The sequence below is a fragment of the Rattus rattus genome, chromosome 9 (assembly GCF_011064425.1).
Source record: "Rattus rattus isolate New Zealand chromosome 9, Rrattus_CSIRO_v1, whole genome shotgun sequence".
Classification (NCBI taxonomy): Eukaryota; Metazoa; Chordata; class Mammalia; order Rodentia; family Muridae; genus Rattus; species Rattus rattus.
Window position 1 is genome coordinate 36,396,534 of NC_046162.1, and position 17,458 is coordinate 36,413,991.

The window sequence follows — 17,458 nt, forward strand, 5'->3', positions numbered from 1 at the left end:
TGTACTTTTACACATATGTATAAGCACTTACAGGTATGTAGGTTGATGTCTATATGCAGGCGAGGGCTGGCACAAGTTAGGTCAAGGCCCGTGATTAGGCAGTAAAAAGTAAGGCGAGGATAAAGTTTTTGTAAGGTGGGAGAGAAGAGTAAGGGTGAAGAATCAAGGTGGAGACAGAGAACGACCCAGATCCGGGTGGCCTTAAACGGCCATAGGTAGTTATGAATATTTCTTAAGGGATGGATTTCAACAGGTCAATTTATCTTATCTATTGATATCTTTATCTATTGGTTGTGAGTTTATTGTGTGGACGTATTGTAGATTGAGATTTAACATATAAATCGGATTGCTAAATTAGCGCTTACTGAGTCTTGATTTTAACAGGTTGCTGGGAGTTTATACTATAAAACCGGGGGGCGGTTGCTGGGAGTGTGGGCAGAGTTTGCTACAGGAGCTGTGATAGGCCAGCCGCTGCTGGACCTCTAGTGTCCTGATTTTACCGGTTCGCTGGGACCAGAGAGATAGCCTGGGAGAGGGTGGCTAGCAATGGGGGCGGAGAAACTGCTGGGGCTAGAGGAGAGCTAGAGGTGGGGTTCTACACTAGAACCAGCCGCCACTGAAATGAAGGTACCCCACAGATGCCACGTAGCTCTGTGGTGCCGGCATTAGTGCGAAATAAGAGTTCCATTTTATAATAATTACCGCAACACAGATATATGGGAACAACCCCACATGAACACTTACATATACGCTCTGTGTGTGTGTGTGTGTGTGTGTGTGTGTGTGTGTGTGTGTGTGTGTGTTTCAAATGTCAATGCATCAAAAAGAAAACTTTCATCGGGCTGATGTAAGAGTACTAAGATATTTATTAAATGCAGTCTACGTGTTCTGTCATTGTTACAAGAGGCCTGTAAGAAACAGTTTAAAAGGAGGAAAGGTATATTTTGGCTCAAAGTCTCAGGGGCTTTGGTTTGTGGTTCTTCAGCCCCATCACTTTGGGTCCCTGGCTGAACATCACAGTAGGGAGTATCTAGTGGAGCGAAATTGCTCTCATATGTGTCGCTGAAAAGCCAAGAAGAAAAGAGAAGTCAACGTTTTCCTTTAAGAGGACACACTTCATCCTCCGTGAGGTACTTACTCTAAGGAAACTCCACTTAAAAGTCCCATCAGTTCTCAGTGGTGCCATCAGCTAGGGACCATACGTAGGGCCATTTAAGATCTCTCATAACAAATGCCTGCTCCATGCTAAGCCTCTCTGAGGAGGATGAAGAGTTAAGCAACCGAATTCCCTGACCTCCCAGAGCCAAGAACTATACTGAGTGAGGATGGTAAGAGGTACAAGAGGACCCAGATGTGAACAGCCTCTGCCGGCAGGAAGATGTGCCAAGGACAGCATCTGGTTGGCCATACCATCAGCTCTCTGCAGGACGGGCAGCATCACGGCTGCTTGTAGAAGGAATGGTGAGCTAATCGGGTTGTAATGAGCCAGACACAAACAACAGAGTCGAAGACTGTACACCTGCAGCCCAATGGCCAAGCATGGTGGGCACCAGATATTCTGCTTCCTTAAATGTTTTTACTGAGAGAGAGAGAGGGAGAGAGAGAGAGGTGTTTGGGTGTGCACGTGCCATCACACTCATGTGGAGATCAAAGGACAGAATTGCGGAATAAGTTCCCTCCTACTATCTTTACCTGGGTTCAGGGTTCAAACTCAGGTCATCAAGGTTACACGACGAGCACCTCGTTTTTACCTACTAAGGCATCTCACTGCTCAATTCTGTGGAGGTTTGGATCAGGATCTGGAGAGATGGGCTCAGTTGGTGTTTGCTCCATAGCATGAAGGCATGAGTTTGAGCCCCAGAATCCACGTAAGAAGCCAGGCACAGTGGCGTGTACTTGTAAAGCCAGGGGAAGAAGAGAAAAGATCCCTAGGGCTTGCTGCACATCTGTAACCCAACTAATTCTCGTGCTCCAGGCCCAGTGAGAGATGCTATCTAATAAAAGAAGATGGGATCAGACACATGGCTCAGTGGGTAGAGGAGCCTGCTGCCAAGTCTGATGAGATGAGTTGGAGCCTTGGGACCCATATAGTGGAAGGAGACACCCTGCTCCCCTTAGGCAACACACACGCACATGCACATGCACATGCACATGTACACACAGACAAAGGTCAAACAAACAAAAATCCCAACATGGACAACTTCCTTTCTGGGCATGTGCGTGCATGTGCACATGTTCCTGCACACACAGAGGAATATAGACACAGACACAGACAGAACAAGCCGAGAGACATACATACATACATACATACATACATACATACATACATACACATATGATTACAGTGCTAATGCTTTACATAGAAATTGTTAAAAATAAGATCATAGAGAGAAAACCATTCCAAATTATCCAGAAATGTTCAAGACAAGCAGCTTGAAATAATACATTTATTGAGATGTTACATCAAAAAGTCTTTTGTCACATGAAGAAAATGTACATTTTCCCCACCGTTTCCAGGAGGTGACATCAACCAACAGCATATTAAGAATCAGAGTCAGGCTCAAGCCACAGCAATTTGTTACAGAAGTCACATTTATAAAGTGCCTGTTCCCATTCCTCACGTCGAAGGAGTGACTCCGTGCTATCACTTCAGCCTTAGTGTGTGTGACACATAAACACTACGTGACACATGGCTCAGAGCTCATGGTATTACATTATCCATCATGACTTCGGTCTTTGTGCTACTGGTTTCTGGCCCTAAGGTTCTGCTGCTGGTGACCTCACAGTCACCTGGTTTGAAATAGGGGCTGACTGCGAAGCATAGGATGGTATGGATTCATGGCAACAGTTTTCAGCCTCTATAGCCTTCTTAGTGCTCTTCTTGGCTGAGGAGAATACAATTTATTTAATTTGTTAATTTAGTTTGTGCAGTTTTCCTGACTATTGACAAAATATATCTGAAGCCAAACATAGAAACAGAAGAGAATGCATAGTAAAAAGAAACCTTTTACAGATTGCATGTGCACATATATGTGAGCATGTGGTGAATGTATGTGTGCACGTATGTGTGCAGGAACATTTGCCTATGTACGTAGAGGCCCGAGTTGGTCACTGGGTTTCTTTCTCTATCACTCTCTACCTTACTTTTCGAGACTGGGTTTCTCACTAAATCCAAAGCTCACCATTTTTGGCTAGACTAACCGGCCATCAAGCGCCGAGGCTCTATGCATCTCTGCCCTCCAGAACAGGTCTGATTGATGTGTGCTCTTATGCCCAGATTGTTTACAGAGGTTTTGGGGATCTGAACCCAGGTCCTTAAGCTTGCACAGTGAGGACTTTACCCACTGAGTCATCTACTCAGAGGCCTTTTTAGTAGGCTGTGATGTATGAAAGAGGTTGCAGCTGTAACTAAGTCTGCCTGACTCCTTCCTAAGAGCAGATGCTACGTGATTTCTTGGTGCATTTCAGTTGAAATACGTGTGTGTGTGTGTGTGTGTGTGTGTGTGTGTGTGTGTGTGTGTAGGCTCCTGTACACATGCACAAAGGATGTACATGTGGAGGCTAGAGGTCAGCATCAGGTGTTTTCTTCCATCCTTCTTTAGCTTAAATCTTTTTTTTTTTTAAGATTTATTTTTACTTTGTGTCTGTGAGTTTTTTGCCCGTATGCGTGTGCATGTTCCACATGCATGCAGTGCCTGGAGAGGCTGTATGAGGGCATCCGATCTCTTTGAACTAGAGTTAGGAAAGGCTGTCAGCCATCATGTGGGTTCTGGGAACTGAACCCTGGACCTCTGGAAGAGCAGCCAGTGCTCGGATCCGCTGAGCTGCTTCTCTTGTGCCTTCACCCCACTGTTTTGTTGCAGGGTCTCTCTGACCCTGGAGCTGGCTTGTTGGGTTAGACTGGTTTCCTGGAAAGCCACCGGGTTCCTCTCAACAACTCTGCTTTTCTCATAGTAGGTTACAAACACAGTCACACTTGGCTTTTTTACATGGTACTAGGGATCTCCCAAGCTACTATTTTTTTTTTTTTTTAGTATGTCAATGAAATACTATTAATATCTACCACTGTGGTATACACTGAAATGTATTTGATTTTTATTGATGGTTCCTGACTTAGAGACCTTAAACCCCCTGGAATTTCCTGGTTAAAGCTTCATCATTTTGGTCTCATATGAGACATAATAAACACCTTTGGGAGCTTCTAGCTTTGTACTAAGGAGGTTACAATAGAATAGGGTGAAGCTTCTAGACAGCCTGGGGGTCAGTCATCAGAAAAGACCACTGGGCTTGAAAGTAGGAGCCATTACGCAGGACCCTGAACTTCTGGCTGGCTATGAACTCTATGTTGATTTTGAACCACAGTGGCTACATACTTCTTGTACTTGCCCATCAAGTGACACTTCATGAATGTTGACTTTCCAGTGCTGCCCTCACCCACCAGGCCAAGTTTGAACCAAACCTGCAGCTCTCCCTGCAGCCATTGCAGGGATCCTCTAAAAACCCTTTTTAAATGTTTGGTTCTAAAAGTCTTTCAGATTTCAGAGGGGGTGTGTGTGTGTGTGTGTGTGTGTGTGTGTGTGTGTGTGTTGAATATTTGTGTAGGCTTTTCCACTAAATGTTTCTTATTTTGGAATATTTGGGATGTAAAAGCCTGGAATTGGCTTGTCAGCCCATGGGAACCAGATTTAGTAAATTATCTATATGCATATTAGAAGGTGGTACTTATTAAGAAGAAAGCATATACACTCATATAAAAGAATATTTTCATACAATGTTATGTTTTAGAGAGTTATACTTAACGCATACTTTTGATTTTCCAGAAATATGTTTCACACAAGCAAGTCTGAATCCCGGTAAGATCAAGATCAAGCTTGTTGTGTGGCAACATTCCAGGAAAACTCTGGAAGTTCTAAAGGGTGGCTGGTTAAGATCAAGGAAGTCAACAACTCAAGAGTGTCAGGAATTCCCTGAAACTGACCAGATGTACAAGTCCCTCCTTCCCCAAGTTTATAGAATCACTAAGTGCTGCCAAGAAGACAGCCAGCCTAACTGAGCTGCCTTAAAGAGATTCTGGGACCTGTTGAGCTCCCTGCAAGCTGTGCAGAGAGCTCCAGGGTTGCAGCTTTCACAATCTGTCTCCAGTGGTGGGGGTGGGGCTTTTCAGTGATGAGGCTGTGTTTGAATCATCCTTCCTCCTGTAAGTAACCCCTCATCCATATTCTGTTAGCAACCCCAATAAAGTTAAGGCTTACCAAGTTGTTCTTTGTTTACTTTTGTCTGCTGTGGCTTTCCCTTCTGAGGTAAGTAGGTGTGTGTGCTGCATATCCCCAGGGAAAGTCTCTCACTCCACACAGTTCACTTGGCACCCTCAGATGATAACCAACAGAGTTCTGTCTTAAAAAAGTGGTAGGATGGGGGTTGGGGATTTAGCTCAGTGGTAGAGCGCTTGTCTAGCAAGCGCAAGGCCCTGGGTTCGGTCCCCAGCTCCGAAAAAAAGAAAAAAGAAAAACAAAAGGTGGTAGGGAAGGGCTGACACCTGAGACTGTCCTCTGACTTTCTGTTCATGCACTTGCATATGTTCACTTGCATTCACAAACACAAATGCACACACACATATGTAAAAAACACACAAATTCAGGAAAAACTAATTTAACAACAGAACAAGGCACATCTCTTGAAATAGGGGGCAATGATGCTGCCCACGCTGGATCGAGGCCATGGAGGTGATGCCCACAGCCATGATCCTGACCAGGGTTGGGTAGAACTCTGCAGTGAAGATATATAGCATGGAGAAGGCAGAGGTGACCCCAAAATTCCCCAGCATCACCAGGCCAATGGACACAAAGTTGTAATCTGGAAAAGAGTTGTAATCATTTCAAACAGGGAACTCCTAGAATCAACACTTGATTTTATTATTTTGCTGCAATGTAGTGGTCCCCACATAAAGTACTGCGGGACAAGATTGTCTTCAAATGTCCTAATTGCTAGGCTTGGTCAAAGATGGAGGACATTGGACTTTGAGCTACTCTTATTTTGGATTATTAATTTACCTGCGACCTCTGTCCATGTGTCTTTTATTTATTACAACAGTTTCATGGCAAGTCGTTAGTTGTTAATACCGTTAAGCTTAATCTTTAAAGAGGGGAGCGCAGTCCTTTCCTTCCTGGTTTTTGTTATTAAGAAACACAGGTCTAGCAGCTCAGTGGTGCATGCTGTTTACAAAAATAAATTTCCATTTGTGTGTGTGTGTGTGTGTGTGTGCGCGTGCGCGCGCACGTGCGTGCGAGCGCACGTTCACGTACACATGTATATGCTGTTTGGATACTTTTGCATGTATGTAGTCATGCAAAGCTAGAATTACAGATGAACCATAGTTCCTGCCAGCATTTATGTGGGTTCTGGGATCTCAATTCTTGTCTTCATGGGCTTTAATTAGTGAGCCATTCCCAAGCTCCTGGTGCATACTAATAATACTAGCTATTAATATTTCACTGGCTGAGGCAGGAGAATTACAGATTCAAGGCTAGCCTAGGCTATATAATGAGGTCAAAGTTAGACTGGGCCACTTAGCAAGACCTTGTTTCTTCATAAACATGAACGAAGGGCCGAGGATATGGCTCCATAGTAGAGTACTTGGCTAGAGTAAGACCCTGGGTTTAGAACTGCAGGGGTTAAAAAGTTAAAGAGAGGGGCTGGAAAGATGGCTCAGCGGTTAAGAGCACTGACTGCTCTTCCAGAGGTCCTGAGTTCAATTCCCAGCAACCACATGGTGGCTTAGAACCATCTGCAGTGGAATCCAATGCCCTCTTCTGGTGTGTCTGAAGACAGCTACAGTGTACTCAGATATATAAAATAAATAAATCTTATTTTTAAAAAAAGTTAAAGATAGTCAAAAGAAATAATGTTATTTGTGTATTACAATATATCAATACTATATCAGCCCGTATTTTAAGAATAGAAGAAAGTTACACACTAGGAAAAAAATATATCCCCCTTTGTGTTACTTTTGGCTTTGGAGTTTTTTGTTATTGTTTAATCCTACTGCACCACCCATACATTTATTTGTTTGTTTGCTTATTTATTTATTTGGGCAAATATATTTCAGGGCTTGTATGTGTTGAGAGAAAGAGATGCTAGAGTTGGTCCTCTCCTTTCCTTAAGATTGAAGTCAGTTCATAACCTTCCTTCACCACAGGATTTGGTATTAGTGCCCATGGCTCTCCTAGATCATCTTAATGTTGTAAATGTCCTGACCTTATTTTATTGCTGCTCAGCACATAAACTATTCCTAGTGCACAGTATGACTTTTCATCGCATCTTTACAACATGCAAGGATGAGTTGGCCTTTGAGAAGACCACAGGGAGGAAGTTGTCATGGGATCAAATAAAAACTTGTTCCAGTTTCAAAGTGCTTTTGTGTATGTGTGCACCCTGCATGTGTGCATGCAGGTGGGTGTGTCCATGTGTGTGCATGCATGTGGAGGCCAGAGGATGGTCTGGGTGGGGGGTGGGGTGGGGGTGGGGGGTGGGGAGTCATTCCTCCTTCGGCACCATCTACTGTTTTTGAGAGACAGGGTCTCTTTAGTCTGGATCTCATCAAGGAGGCTAGGCTGTGAAGTTCTCCTGTCTCTGCCTCTCCTGAGCTAGAACCATAAGTGTGCGGTACCACAGGCAGGACATTTTACGTAAGTCCTGGAGGTCACCCTCACCTTCATGCTGGCAAATAAGCAAGTATAAGATAGAACTGTCACCCCAGCCTCCCCGTTCAAATCCCTCAACAAACTGCAAGAAAGTCTGTAAGTTGTACTTGAGGCCAGGCCCCAGCTACAAGGAATGACCTTAAGTGTGGGTGGTGAACAGAACTACTGTTCAAACACTCAAGAAGTCAGTGTGGTCCCTAAAAGAACTGTGACTATCAGATTTAGAGAAAAGTGCTTTTCATTCTGGGAGAATACTAGTGTCCCAGTTGTCACCTGTTTATTAGGGGCAAAGGCTGGTCAGGACACTTGTGTCCTAAGGTTGTCAAGCAGTCGGGGGGGGGGGGAAGGCAAAGGTACTGGACCACTGTGGAATGTTTCTGTGGCTTCAAACAGCTTCTCCGGTCAGTAACTACCCCAACCATTCTAGTGTGCTACGTACATCTGTCTTTCTTTGAACGCTAAAACACATCTTAAGAGTAATTAGTACATTTAAGTTATAATGGATTCTTTTTGTTGTTTTGTGTTTTATTTTAAATCTGTGGATGGGTGTGAATGCATGCGTATGGTAGTGCCTGTATGTGACAAGAGGACAACCTTGTGTGCTGGTTCTCATCTCTCGCCTTGTTTGAGACAGTCTCTCTCTTTTTTTTTTTTTTTTTTTTTTTTTTTTTTTTTTTCGAGCTGGGGACCTAACCCAGGGCCTTGCACTTGCTAGGCAAGCGCTCTACCACTGAGCTAAATCCCCAACCCCTTGAGACAGTCTCTTATTTGACATTGCACATACCAGCCTGCGTGACCTGTGAGTTTCTGAGGATTCTCCTGTCATTACCCTCCCTCTTACCGTGGGTATGTGGGATTATAGACATGTGCTACTATGTATATGTGAGTGCTGGGGATCAGAATGTAGGCTCTCACGTTTGCATGGCAAGCAGATTATTGCACGTGTGTGTGTGTGTGTGTGTGTGTGTGTGTGTGTGTGCGAGTGCTTGCGCACACGTGTCCCTGCACACATCACAGCTGGCAAGGAAATACACCACAAGAGGTAAGAAGGGAAATTCAGTTGTGAGCCTATCTTAGTTGATGCCGGTTCAAACTTCTGGAGAGTCTGACCCCAGGCCGTTTATTGTAAGGTCATTTAAAAACAGTACACTTTGGACAGAAGCTTCCTGATGTAATACAATCCCCAGGGCACAGGAGGCCTAATTCCACTGAAACTCAACTCAAAGTACATGTGATCATGAAGATGGGTTCTAGAGCATAAGGTCCTAGGATCAGGTGTGGTCTCTGAGATAGCACAGAAGTCAGCAGGTTATAAAGTACATGTGACATCTCATCTAAGGATGAGTCCTACTGACTGAAAAACAAAGTTAAATAAAGGTCTAGGGGAGAGAGTCTGGGATAAACATTCTGGGGTATTTGGGTGAGGTCTGGCTCTGCAGATAGCAAAGGTCACTGGGCCACTCGCAGCCTTCTGGATGGAAAACAGGTATCTGCTCCTCTGAGGAGAGAACTATGTGTGATTGACATTCCTGGTTTCCATAGTGATCTGTGGACACAAGGGCCTTTGTACTTCCAACACTAAATTATTCACTAAATTATCTCCTCAGCTCCTAATTTGTATTTCTCTGATGCTTTTAGCTATTTTCCTGAGTCAATCTTGTTTTCTTTGTCAGGTTATGCTTAGAAATGTCTTCTTTCCCTTCCTTCCTTCCTTCCTTCCTTCCTTCCTTCCTTCCTTCCTTCCTTCCTCCTTTCCTTCTCTCTTCTCCCTCTCCTTCTTGCCTTCCCTTTTTCCTTCCCTCTTTCTCCTTTCCTTTTTCTCTTCCCCTACCCCTTTCTCCAGGGCCTCATGTAAGCCAGGGTAGCCTCAATCCTGCTACGTAGTAAAAGATAACCTTGAGCTGCTGGCCCCTACCTCCATGTGGTTCCTTCTTTCCTTTCTGAAGGGTTTAGGTCATCACTGGCCTTGGCTTTCAATCATTTGATCAACTTGGCATTGCAGAGATTTCTCCACAGTCCATGTGTGTCCTCCTTCCTCTTACTGCCCATGTCCGGGAACACATACCACTGCCTAGTCTTTTAATGGGAACTTGGGGCATAAAACAAATACACTAAACCACCTGCATCCTCAGCCTGCCCGCCTTAGAGGCATGGATCTGTGTTTTCACCTTGCCTTGATATTTGTTGCAACATCTCAAGACTAGATGCTTGTTTGGTGGAGCCTGGTGAGGCTGCACACTGTAGTCTCTGTAGAGTTTCTTCAGCTGTAATGCTATCCTCACTCTTAGCAGGCAGGAAACACACAGCTGCCATTTCCCACCCCATTCTACTGGCCGGTGCTTTGGCAAGTCTTACCCTCAAGGCTGAGGTGTTCAGGAACGAGCTCTATTGTTTTATATTATAGGAAGATGGAAAGACTGTTCTTTAAGCCTTCAGTTCACTAGTTTTGGCCTCTGGCTGCCCTTTGCCTGGGGCAGCCTTGTCCTTGGTACAATGTGCCCATTGTCAGTATCACTTGAGCTAGTCCATGGGTGACAGAAGAACACTCTTAAGTAAGGATGAGTCAGCCCTTTGCAGTAGGCCTTCCTTGCTGAATTCTGGGGTTGAGAATCAGAGGTACCTTCTGGGTCCTCAGCAGACACCTCTTAACCTGCGTATGGACTCCATGATTGCTTCCCCTGTATCTCTTCCTGCCTCTGATAGAATCATAAGGTCTAAAGTTGAGTATGTTTTTTTGTAAGTATGAAAACCTTAGGCCAACGTGACAAAAGATTACAAAGGTCATTCCTCTGTAGAGGCACAAAATAACCCGAGTCTTAAGAGAATTCCTGGTCACAAACTTCTTTCCAAGTCAACCCATTAGCTTAGCAAGGAGGTTGCAGAAAGGGTGTGTGAGGATCGTGATAGTGGCAGAGGCTCCTCTCCCTGCAGAGCACTGCTCTGCTCTTGTATGCCTAAGTGTTTGTGTTGGTCAATATTATCAGCCACTTGACAGCACCTAGAATTACCTGGGAGTCGATCTCTGGGCAAGCTTGTAACCAGTTTCCAGATTGAGTTAACTGAGGCAGGGAGACACATCCCAGTGTGGCTGGACTGAATATACAGAGAAAGCGAGCTGAGAACCAGCACTCTTTGCCCTCTGCTTCCTGATTGTAGGCGCCATGACCAGCAGCCTCACATTCTTGCTGCCATGGCTTCCTGCAGTGATGGACTGTATTCCTAAACCGTGAGCCAGGGCAGACCCTTCCTTCCTTGAGTTGATTTTGTCAGGCATTTTGTTACAGCAACAAGTAAAGTAACTGATAAGGGATTTCTGTTGGGAACCGAGTTGTGTGGAACATGGCTGCCTTTCCTTACTGATCCTCAGCCGGATAAATCATCACAATAGCTAGCTCTTTAAAAGCTATCTCTTGCCAATCAGTAGTGGTGCACGCCTTTAATCTAAGCACTTGGGAGGTAGAGGGAATGGTCTGTGTGAGTTTGAGGCCAGCCTGGTACAGAGTAAGTGCTAGGACAGCCAGGGCTACACAGAAAAACCCTGTCTTGAAAAACAAAAACACAAACCACAAAGCTGTCTTTTGAGGGCCAAGAGATTAATAGTGTTAGCAGCTCTTCCGAAAGACCTGGGTTCAGTTCCTAGCATGCACATCGTAGCTAACAACTGTCTATAACCCCAGTGCCAGGAGGCCTGAGACCCTATAATGGCTGTCCCAGATACTGCATTGTACATGGTGCATGGGCACACATGCAGACAAAACACCCATATACATAAATAAATAAAGTATTTTTTTCAAACTCCAGTGAAATAAGAAACAAACCAAACCTGAAGGCATGTTTGTTTGTACTGTGTAAAGATTATCCTTGCATTATTCCAATGCTGATTTCTGTGCCCCCAGACCTTGTTGAATTCCAGACATGACATTGTCATGTTTATTCCAAGTATCTCCTGTTCCAAATTTGTATAAACATCGCTCTCCATTTGTTCTCTGACTTGTCAACAAAAGCTGAGCAGCCAATCAGCTGGGCAGAAGAAAGGATAGGGCTGGGCAGTCAGGGAAAGAGGGGAGAGAGAGAGGGAGAGAGAAGGAGAGCGAGGGAGAGAGAGGGAGAGAGAGACAGAGAGAGAGACAGAGAGGAGTCACCACGAGGAAGAGGTCCTAGAGATATCATGGGAGAACACACCTGGAGCCCAGAGAGTCAGACCAATACTAAAATGCAAGTATCTTGGAGATTTTGCCTATGAACTAGCCAGATCAGTTTAGAGGATTAGAATAGATCGATGACTATCCAGTTACTGAGTTGTAAAGGTAATTAAATAAATCTTATAGCCTCTGTCTTATTCATTTAGAAGCTAGTTGGGGATGGAGGGGGAAAAAAAACTATCCACTTAAAAAATGCGTTTACATTAACCAAGCCAGAAAAGGTTATCTTTGCTGAATACTAATTCCACCTCAATCCATACATACTCTTCCGTCTAAAATGTCGCTGCTGGTAAACCCACAACAACATGGGAGGTAAAAGCAAGGAGAGCTAGGAGAAGGCCAGCCGAGCCATCCCCTCAGATAAGGCCGAGGGGACACTTGTCAGGCTGTATGACAGCTGCAGAGAGATGTCCTCCTAGTCAGGTAGCCATCACAGGCTAACCAAGATGTCTAAACTGTGAATTCCACAGGGTGACCAAAGAAACCTTTATTACCGTAATCATGTAAGTGGGAACGGAGCAGTTCAGCAAAGTGAGTTATTTCTAGAAGGCTGGAGTTTGATACAACAAAATAAAACCAAGATGTATGAGAGAGAGAGAGAGAGAGAGAGAGAGAGAGAGAGAGAGAGAGAGAGAGAGAGAGAGAAAGAGAGGCGCAGAGACAGAAGAAATGAATAACAGAGCCAGGAATCTCTTTTTGCTTTGTTCAAATAGAAAAAGTAAAAAAGGGGAAAATCCGACAAGGGGGGCTGTGGCTAGTATTTTATTTCCATTTTTAAGGAATCCTTTCTCTTCCCAAAGCCTCCAGTTATTCCATGGTAAGACTTCCGCAAGGTGACAGAAAAAAAAAAAAAGATCCAACACTTTATTTCCTTAGTTATGTAAGTTACAAACTGAGCAGTTCAGTCAAATAGGTCATTTCTAGAAGACTGGGTTTTGATGCAACAAAATTAAGCCAAAACGAATTTGGGGAAGTGGAGCTTGTGGGTAGCTGGGATGGTCCTGTACTGTGGTTGAATAGTGGAAGAGGTGGGGATGAATAGCAGAGCCAGGAACCTCCTTTTGTCTTGTTTAAAGATGACAAAGTAAACATGGGAAATTCTCAAAAGGAGAGCTGAGACAGGAGGACCACCTGGAGCTAGGAGCCCAAGACCAAGCTCAAGCTCAGGTCAACTCAGCAGGACCTAAGCCACTGCTGAGCGTAGCTGCAAGGCAGAACGCTTGCTTTCCTGTACAAAATCCTAGGTTCCAACCCCGGCATTGCGAAACAAACATCATCAATCAACCCCACATAAGATTTGTATGCAATCTAGCTACGTCTCCGAGTCTGTCTCTGGGTTATTTATAATATCCATGGTAATGTATAATGTTCCTTTGCTGGACACTCGCCTTGGGTATGCCAAGCATGGATTCTTTCCCTGATCTACCAGCCACCAGCCTCTTAACACCTAGTAAAATGCAGAAGTGGTGTAAGAGTGGTTGTAGCACACTGTCCAGGGGATAACAAGGAAAACAGCCCGAATGTGCTCAGGGCACTATTTTCTGGTGCACCTGCCCCCTTGCTGAGATGCAGAAAGTGCTGGCAGTTTGGAGGCCCCAGGGCAAGCTGCAGCAGAGAACATGCAGATGCAGCTAAGTGAGCAGCTTATCTTTGGAGGGGCCTGCCTGCCACACAGCAGAGGGCTGGCCGTTGTACTCACCACCACCGGGGGACACAGAACAGCCCAGGCAATGTCAGTGCCAGCAGCAGCATCCTCCAGTCTCGGATGAAGTATGCAAACAGCGGCAGCACCATGTAGCTGATGGCAAAAAATGTACAGACTCCTAAGGTGGAGAAGAGGATGCGAACCGACTTGCTCAGGATTTCAGTCCCTGTTTAAAACGATGGGCAGGCAGTATTAGCATTTCTGCTCTCTTCGACATCTGCTTTTTGAGATGGGGGTCTCTTTTTTCCAATGCTGGGGATTGAACCCATGAATGTCTGGCAAGGGTTTTGTCAATGAGCTATACCTGAGCCCAACATCCATTTGTTACAGTATTGCCTGAAAGTTGGAGTTTGAGCCTTACCCCTAGGAAAAGGTGTCCTGATCCCTGTTCTATTGCTGGGAAGAGACAGCACAAGCAAGGTAACTCTTATTTAAAGAAAAGCATTTAATTGAGTGTTTGCTTAGCCCATCTTCATGGCAGGGAGCATGGTGGTAAGAATGGTGATGGATCAGTAGCTGAGAGCTACATCCTGATCCTAAGGATGAAGGCAAGTGAACTGGGCTCTTGGGACCTCAAAGTTCAACCCCAGTGACACATTTCCTCCAACATGGCCACACCCAGTCATTCTAATCCTACCAGAGAGTTCCACTCCCTGGTGATTAAGCATTCAAGTACCACAAAAGAAGACATTGGCTTGTGCCCCGAGTAGCAATTTCAGGGTGTGCCATGGTGGAGTAAGGAGGGGCAGGGTGGGCAACGTTGACAGAAACTCAAGATTTGGCAACTTCAGGAAGGATGGGGCTTCAGATTTTTAAAGCTTGGATAAAGGTCATTTTATGTCACAGGACAATCAGGCCAGCTGCCATGGTTTGAATAAGAGTGACTCCTATACGTTCATATATTTGAATACATTGTCTCCAGTCAGTGGAACTGTTTGGGAAGGTCCAGAGGGTTAGAGGTGTGTAAAAGGGCATCGGGACTGAGCTTCCAAAAGACTTGCATCATTGCTAGTGGACCCTCTGCCTCTTGCTTATGGATCAAGAAGAGAGCCCAAGGGGTTGGGGATTTAGCTCAGTGGTAGAGCACTTGCCTAGCAAGCGCGAGGCCCTGGGTTCAGTCCCCAGCTCCGAAAAAAAAAGAATAAAAAGAAAAAAAGAAGAGAGCCCAGAGCTGTCCCTGCCAGCATGCCTTTGGTCAACCATCACAAACTCTAACTCTATGGAGCTCTAAGTGTAGAGGGCACGAGGTCTTCATGCTCACAGATAAACACCGGAGAACCAGGAATGTTAATCACCCAGGGGTGTCTCTTCAGTGTAGGAAATAAATACCTGTTTTCCACCTAGAAGCCTGGGAGAGGATGTTGTTACAGATCCAGTGACCTTTGTTATCTGTAGAGCCGGACCTCGCCCCAGAATGTTTATCCTAGATCTCTCCCTAGACCATTAGCTCCCAGTCAGGAGAGCACATCCTTAGGTGAGATGTCACATGTACTTTATAACCTGCTGACTTCTGTGCTATTTCAGTCAGAGACCACGCCTAGACCCTTAAGCTCTAGAACCCATCTTCATAGTCCCATGTACTTTGCAAAGGAAATTCTATGCAGTTATACATGGAGGGTTATTGTGTCCCTGAAATTAGAATGACTATTGCCTGGAAACTTTTCCAAATCGTACTTTGTTGAAATATGCTTACACTAAACCACCTCATACCAGACTCCTGAAGTTTGAGTCGCCCTAAGTCTAGCTGAACTGAGTTTTCTTTTCGCCTTTTTGAGGTTCCCTTCCCTGTTTGCAATGATGCTGGAAGGGACCCTCACGTGAAAGCCCAATGACATCTTTCTTTTTTTTTTTTTTTTTTTTTTTTTTTTTTTTTTTGGAGCTGGGGACCCAACCCAGGGCCTCGCTCTCTAGGCAAGAGCTCTACCACTGAGCTAAATCCCCAACCCTGACATCTTTCTTTTTATAAGTTGCCTTGGTCGTGGTGTTTTAGCACAGCAATGGGAAGGAACTAACACAGCTACCTTCTGACAATGCTGTACTTTCAGAGGAAGAGGCCAGTGTGAGACATGGAGACTGTCTTGCCCAGGAGACAGGAAGTGGCTCTTTTAAGACACTGTATGGAGTCAGGCTGTGGGAGGCTTGTCCACAACTCTCATCTGGATGTGAACACTCACTGGCCCATGAGACAACAGTGGCTCTCCCAGCTGTCAGGACACCCCCTGTCCTTGAACTCTGAGACATGACACTCGGAAACCAGCTGCCTCTGGAGTTTCCCAGAGCTGTCAGCCAGCTCTGGGGCAGCTCAGAAGGCTCGTTTCTGTACTGCTTTGGGAAAACATTCAGGTTCTAGAATCAATGAAAAGGTTAATTCCCAAGATTGAACATTTACCATTCCAAGCATTCTTACCCAGAGCGGGGAGGATAAAAGTGCAGGGACAGGCAGAACCTCTCAAGTGAAAATCTGCTGGGTTCAAATGTGGCTTTGAGGACCTCATTTCCCCACTCCACCCTACACCACCCCCACCAAAAAAAAAAAAAAAAAAAAAAAAAAAAAAACCTGGAAAGTAGCTATTTTTTATTCCTGAAACACCAGGGGCGCTGCTGTGCTGCAGGAAAACCAGCAGTCACTATGTCTACTATGTCTGTCCTTCCACCAAGTCCTCCTAGGAGCTGCCTGGGACTCCATCTGTCCTGGGACAGATCAGTGACAGTCTTAGGCCTTCAGACCTCAGATCTTAACACAAGTGTTATCCCAGAACCTAATGTTATCAGTTTCCCTCTGAGCCCACTGGAATGAGAAGGGTGGGCCAGGTAGACAGGGAGCCCTGTGTCTGTAGACACACCTAAGCTCCAAACTACCCTTGACCTGGCCCTCTTCTTCTCTACCCTGCATGTGAGGCCGTGGTCACGTGGGGAGGAGGGAGGGCTGGGGAAGGCAGTGCCAGAGCTGTGGGGCGTGGGGGGGCTGTGGCTGCGGCTGGGTGGCTGAGCCTGTGGATAAAGTGCTTGCCGTACAAAGATGAGGAAGTGAGCTCAAATGCCCAGGACCCGCCTAACAGAGCTGGGCACTATGGAACACGCCTGAAACCCCAGTGCTGGTGGGACAGAGACAGGAGGCCCTCTGGGGTAAGTTAGCCCGAGAGCTCCAAGTGTAATGTAAGAGCTCGTGCCAAAAAGTAAGGTGAATGCTAGCTGGTTGGCTCAGTGCCAAGCTTAATAATCTGAGTTGATTCCCAGAACCCAGCATGGTGGAAGGAGAAAATGAACTTTCACAAGTTCTTTGTTCTTCACACCCATGCACCCTTCCTCCACCGACGTAAAAAACAGTTTGAGGAACAATTGTGAAATATGCCTGGTGGTTCCCTCTGGCCTGCACATGCCCACACTCCTGTGCTCATGGTTACACACATTCTGCATGTACCTGTGAGCAAACACACACACAGGAAACAAAGAAACATGTAACGTAAAAGTTATCTGAGGACCAACTGCCTGGCACATCTGTCATTGCTCCTAACTGGACTGCTCTGGCTTCTCCCTCTGTAGGCCACCAACCTTCTGCCTTCATAGCCTAGATCAAGGACTTCATTTCCCTGTTGTCTCTCCCCAGGATCCCCTGTCTGAAGCTCCTGGCTCCTGAGAATGTGTGGACCACCACCCCAGGAGGACTTTAAGATCACTGGGCAACTGTCCTTTCTCTCAGGCATTAAAATACCATGTGTGAGTCAGGCTACAGTGTACCCTCACCTCTGGTTTCTTGAGACAAGGTTTCTCTGTGTAGCCCTGAAAGTCTTGGACCTAGCTCTGTAGACCAGGCTGTCCTCAAACTCAGAGATCCACCTGCCTCTGCCTCC

General features: G+C 45.5%; 1 protein-coding gene across 1 annotated transcript in view; it reads right to left on the reverse strand.

Moving 5' to 3' along the window:
• Positions 1-5,577: 5,577 nt before the first annotated feature.
• Positions 5,578-17,458, reverse strand: part of LOC116910616 (solute carrier family 22 member 4) — a 95,732-nt gene continuing 83,851 nt past the window's right edge. The window contains exon 8 of the mRNA XM_032914564.1: positions 5,578-5,853. Within this exon, the coding sequence (XP_032770455.1) occupies positions 5,645-5,853 (209 nt within the window). The 3' untranslated portion in view covers positions 5,578-5,644. The remainder of the gene's footprint in view (positions 5,854-17,458) is intronic.